Source organism: Diplotaxodon limnothrissa, linkage group LG15 (assembly GCF_057381915.1).
Source record: "Diplotaxodon limnothrissa isolate DT_005_m linkage group LG15, D_limnothrissa_male_GT1.1, whole genome shotgun sequence".
NCBI lineage: Eukaryota > Metazoa > Chordata > Actinopteri > Cichliformes > Cichlidae > Diplotaxodon > Diplotaxodon limnothrissa.
This window is the reverse complement of record NC_140610.1, coordinates 17,898,706-17,904,815: the sequence shown is the minus strand read 5'-3', so window position 1 is coordinate 17,904,815 and position 6,110 is coordinate 17,898,706. Positions and strand designations below refer to the sequence as shown.

At 38.4% G+C, this 6,110-nt stretch overlaps 1 protein-coding gene across 1 annotated transcript; it reads right to left on the bottom strand.

Annotated features, from left to right (window-relative positions):
• On the bottom strand, positions 1–5,587 carry katnbl1 (katanin p80 subunit B-like 1). The gene is made up of 10 exons (XM_085373108.1): positions 5,464–5,587; positions 4,793–4,920; positions 4,617–4,654; positions 3,622–3,886; positions 3,381–3,496; positions 3,234–3,284; positions 2,740–2,829; positions 2,353–2,457; positions 939–1,032; positions 1–380 (listed from the first exon to the last, which is right to left on the bottom strand). The coding sequence occupies exons 2-10, from the start codon at positions 4,904–4,906 to the stop codon at positions 348–350; spliced, it is 906 nt and encodes a 301-aa protein (XP_085229234.1). The 5' UTR covers positions 4,907–4,920; positions 5,464–5,587; the 3' UTR covers positions 1–347.
• Positions 5,588–6,110: the final 523 nt, after the last annotated feature.

The following is a 6,110-nucleotide window of genomic DNA, read 5'->3' as shown; positions in this document are numbered from 1 at the left end:
TCCATGAAAGAGAGTGGTGTAGTGAGAGACAAAGACCTTGGCACTTCATAGAGCGAAATTACACCCAGTCTCATGGAGGTCCACTAAACATGCCCCTCAAAAAAGACAATCCACTTCAATGTGAAGCAGTCATTTGCTGTCCAGGAAGGCTCTCTTCGCCCTCCCTTCAGAGGTTCCAGCTCAAACGTGAGGGAAGTGTTTGAATTGTCAAGTTCAGTCCCAGTTAAGAGGTTTGAGTTTGAAGTAGCAAAAGTAACTGGTCTATTTCTCTTGCACCATTATCAGTTCGAAACATAGTCATGATTGACTGTAGTGGTCACATCCCAAGAGTGCTACATTGACAACTGTCAGGGCAGCTGCGACAGATAAGCCTCGATGCCCTGCAACACAAAGCAGAGATAGCACATGAGAAGTCGTCAGAGCTAGTAAATGCAGATAAACTGGATCACTCAACACTATTAATTTGATGCTGATTTGACATTTCAGCTGCTACAAACATGTAAAAATTAGTGAATGCATTTCCTTTTAAAAGATTTAATAAAACAAATCTTTTGTGGTTTCATTTTCTTCTCCTCCCACTATAAAACAGGATGTGAAGACTGAAAAAAGATCAACCACAAAAGCTTATGGTGGATCTGTGTCTTTTCTTTTTAGGATGGGAGTGGTTGGCTGAATCCACCTAAGATCAACAGAAGGTGAAATAACAGCAGGAGCACCTGTGGAGCCTGAAAACAGTTCTGCAACAGAAATATCAGTGTGACAAAACACTCATTTCTAAAAACGTTAATGCAGCTCTATTATATATTTTCTATTTACTTTTAACAAGAAATCAATGTGGTGCTTTAGTATAAACAATCCATACAAAACAGTAGCGGTCTTCACTCTGACCTATATCACGATGGAAAAAAAAAAAATCCCTTATGAGGGATGGTTCTCACCTTTGCCAGCTCTCCCGTAGTTCCTGGAACCAAACATAATCGGGTTCCTTCCGTCCACAAGTCCTTTAGCCGCTGCTTCATGACTTCCATGTTCCTACAATAAACACACAAACATTACTGATGGCAATGACTGATAATGATATATAACCTTAATTAGCTATAGTTATTATTCATTCATCACATGACTGTAATTATTTGATTATTTACTTATTATTTTCTCACATTCTGTATATTTGCATTATACCTATATTGGTATTATATTAATGTCCTGTGCATATTGATGATATCTGATTTCTGGTTAGAGGTTAACTGCATTTGGTGCCTTAAACTTGAACTTGTAAAATGACAATAAAGTTTAATCTAATCTAATCTGATTTAATTACTGATCCAATACATGGAAAGTGCAAAAGAGATGCAATCTTGGCACAGTCTTCGTGGAAATGTTTAAGGATACCATTAGGGCCTGTGCGATATGACCAAAATCTCATATCCTGATATAAGTCATCTATCGTCCCGATAATGAGATAAATCACAAAAATTTAACAGTTTCTGTAAATTCTGTGAATCTCGGGCAGCTCGACTTGCGTGAAGTGTTTCCAGCTGGGAGCCGTGTACCTGGAGTCGAGTGTTTTAACGATGTATGAAACTATACATTTTTAGACATAAGTTTTAACAGCCGCCATTTTCTTTGGGAGTATTTATTACACGGCGTGCTGCGGGGAAAAGCCTGTTCTAACGTTTGAGTCTAAGGTTTATTTTTTAGCAACTGGCGGCTCTTTTTTAATTCTCATCAGTAAATAATCTGCTCTTTCACGTGATTCAGTTCATTTTGAAAAGTCTCAACAGGATCTTGAGCTTTATTGTGAAAGGTTTATGTGGAAAATAATAAAAGCAGACACACGATGGTTTTACCGTCGTTGTTGCTAACGACAACGCATAAAAGCAGGCACTCATCCGTCTATAGTGTGGTTATTTAAAATATAAGAGAAAGAGAGAACTTTAAGAAGTTAATATAGCCACTACAGTGACCATCAAAACGGTGAAAAAAAAAATCCAGCATAAGGGCGTGGCTGCCTGGATGACAAATGTTTAGAAAATGAAAGCAAGCAACAGGATGTTTCCTGTGACAACACAGGCAACTAGCATGCCCGAATTCAGCAGATTATATTCATAAGATCGAAACAAAAGTGAATAACTAAAAACATTTACTGGATTTCAAATATTCATCTTAAAAATTTAATATCTGTTGGTTTTATCCCCATGCATTCTTTTTTTCTTTAAATTGATCCAACTTTCCAAGATTTATTTAGAATTACTCACCAGACAGTGAAAACTAGAAAAATAATATGATTTTAAACATCTACATTGAAACTCTGGAGGTTGCATTAGGTTTATTAAAGCGCACAGGGCTCACCTGTCTTCTGCACAACTGTCCTGCAGTCTTTTTTCAGTTCTAGAAAGTTCTGGCCACCATTTCCTGATGACGGATTGAACCCAGTGTAAACCCACAGTTATCTGTCTGTCAGAAAACAAAAAACAAAAACAGTTAGTTGAATCCAAAATGTTATTACATATGAGATTTAAAGGTCAAAGGAATTTCTCGACTCCTTCAAGAGGCTTTAGCTGCTCTCTCCTCTGTTCATTATCTATTTATCAGACAAGCTTAAACTTCCCGGAGGAGAACACAATCATCTTTAGGTTTATAAACAACAAATCTAACTGCTTTAAACTCAGCACACCTTCATATAATGATCAAAAAGAAAAAAAAAGATAAATATTATTAGAATGAATTGCCACTTACTCTTCATATTTACTGGTGAGGATCATTTTGACTTGGGGCATGAGGTCAACACAGCAGCCAAGTGACAAACATGGTGCTTCTGTTTGAAGGCTGATGAGAGAGGAGATAACACAAGTTCAAATGAGGTGATCATCAGCAATCAGGCATGAAGAAGAAAAATAAGAAAAATGGCCAACATGTCCACCGCAGAACAACAGAAAAATCTAACAAGCTGTCAGAGCTGCACGAGGTTTGGTTTTCACTAGGCCACCATGCTTCAACAGCTCCATATAGGTATCATGGTGCGACTATGCATGCTTGTATACTGCAATTTCAGAATTGTTACCAAAACATGACTATTTCCTGCTTTACAAATTATTGTCTTACAAACTGTACAATCTTTGTAAATTAACAGCTGACTGGACGAATGTGCAGCACGGTCACTGGAGGTAAAGCTGAAACACTAAAAGCTAAAATGTAAATAAACAAACAAACAAAAAAATAACATTACTTACTTGTTTGTTAAGACAGGTAAGCAGTCAAGCAGCACACCTGTGTCTTGAATTCTGGGAAACCACAAACATGTGATGTGAAGATGACAAATTGTGAGTAATTACAGAATAAACACAACCATCAACCAACAGTAGCCACAAGTGTTTTACCTTATTAGGTAGGCCACTAATTCACTTGCACTTTTTCGCCATAGTGTTAGGGCTACTTTAAGTCGAAGACTTCTTCCAAAAAGAACCTGGGTCATAGCTTCATGGTCCTTTGATAGCTATGTATAGACAAACAATGAAAAAAAATGGAACTCAGTGTTTTCAGTGTTGCAGTTTTCAATCAACAAGCCTTCATATTTCATATGAAATAAAAACAATCAGTGGCTCGAGCTCTGTTTCTCACCTCAGCAAAATCACTGTACTTGGAGCTGGCCCCCGCCATCTTGGAGGCCTCTGCAGAGTTCACCGGAAATCCACAGCCCCGGACATCATCGGAGCAGGTCAGCTCATTTTCCTTGTTGGCCATGCCGGGGTCACATAAACGGCCTACATCTGATGATCTGCGGTGCAGCTTTACGCCCACCTCCGCCAATCCACAACTCTTTCTTTTGCAAGATGTCGCCCGCTTCACTTTTCCTGGACTGTGTACTCTGTAATGCACCTGAAATCTGCCAAATGGAGAAATTGAGATTGGCCAGATGCAAAGCAGTCACAGGTTAAACCCCCCCCCCACATAAATACAAATTAAAGCCACCATGATAACGGTTAATGGTAAATGAAAGATGCTTTAATGGTTCAGTGACTGGTTGTACATCCACACTAACATGTTTTTTATGTTGACATTTGTTAATTTTAAGACCCCTAAACATCAAGACTTTGTTTCTGCCCCTCCAATCAACATCATTTCCCAGACACCTATGTTTGCTTCTTTATCAGTCATAATTATGAAGCCAAAATATCACAGCCACTCTCACATACGTTCTATGATTTCGTGCTTTTCATGTGTATCTTTTCCATGGCGTCATACAGTGACGGCTCCCAGTAGCCTTCTAATATGTTGCTGTATTTGCTTTGCGACAGCTCCCTATTGTCACTGATCCAAGCAAACAAACAAAAAAAAATCTCTGGTCTTACTATTTGCTTTTCCTTCTTCAATATATTTTCAAAAAACAACTAACCCACTGCTTCTTAATTACACCAGTACACAGACCCAGTGTGGGTGAATGGTTAAGGTAATGTGTTTACAGAGGGTTTAGTACAAAAGGAAAGTTTACTTTCATATTAAAACAGCTTAAAAACAAAAAACATATTAGTGTGGATGCAAGGATGATCTGTGGGAAACAGGCAGTGAGTGATCATAATTTGATGAACCCCCTCAGATGTGGATCAGAGACTCACCTGTCTTTATCTAATTCTTCCTTATTAATAATATCCACCTAAAACAAAAGGATAGGGGATGAGGCCACTACTGCTACAATGCCACTGAACTGTACTTCACAGTCACCAGGATTTAAAAGACACATGGGCAGCCGTTTACACAATTAGTCATAGTATTTCCCATTATATCCTTATACCTGCTTCATATTCTTCTCAGCAGAACTAGGCACGCTGGGTCGCAGAAAGCCATTGGAGTTTTTGTGGTTGACCTTCGAGACTGCTCGTTGCCAAACATGCTTACCAGCTGCCATAATAAGGAACACTGCTGGAGAAACAAATTGGAAAATAATTAAGAGGCTAAGGAGCCAAAAGCCAGGACTATGTTGTGGCACAACTATGAATAGGCCAGCTAAAAGTCAAGAGCATACGCTCCCAGATGTAACAGTTTGACTCAAATTAGCTCAGTGAAACAAGATAAACTAAACCAAAATGCTCAATTTTAGTTTCAAAGGCGTTAGCTCCCATTAGCTCGTATGGCTGAACGTCGCAAAAACATAATATGCTGTAAACGTTAGGGCTGTAAGTTTGCTGCTTTGCAAGTGTCAAAATAAACGATGACAAAAGAGGTGTAAAGTTGCATTTCGTGACGCCTCCCATTAAAATAAATGTCTATAATCTCATTGTAATGTCTAGGTTAGCTTTAACTGTTAGCATTTAGCTCAACTCACAAGACAACACGGGAGACGTAGAAAGCAACAAGCTGGGCCGCTAGTGCGAGCTAGCTAGCTGGTTAGCCTTGTGAACGTATGTCTTCGTCAAAGATAAAGTTGTCACTTTTAACATGTACGCCCCGGAGTTGAATACCAACCGATTCATTTTGTGAGATGTTACGATCGCTCCTCAGATGTGTAAAATCCAAAACGTGAAAAACTGGTTAAACACTAAAGCAACTCCCTCGATGCACGATCGCAAGCGTTTCACAGTTTTACCATTCAAATGAATACACCGCCGGTGCGTGAGGATTGTGGGATTGATTTTGGCAAAGAAAAGCTGCAGTTTTAGCGACGACTGCCGGACATTACAACACAAATTTGTGCTGTGGCGCCACCTGGTGTCAAATAGTGTGATACAAGAATGCAGTCTTGCAGAAGCTGAAATCTTACACCACTAACTGTGAAGTACATATACTTCTTTTTAAATTATTTCCATCCTTAATGAGGATAAATTTAGAAAAAAAACCAATGTAAATAAAAAAAGAGCTTATAGTATACTGTTGTTGGGTTTACGTTACATTTTAACAATCACAATGGAAAGGGAAAAAAACCCTGAATAAATGTGGCATTTTTCCATCTTTACTCAAACCTAAAATCTAAAAATACTTAACTTGACATCCCCAGACCTGTGTAGAAAGGCTGGAACCACTCATGACATTAAAAAAATATATATTTTCTTGAAAAACTGGAGAAATTAGCAAGTTCATTTCAAGTTTCACATTTTGCATAACTTATTTAATTA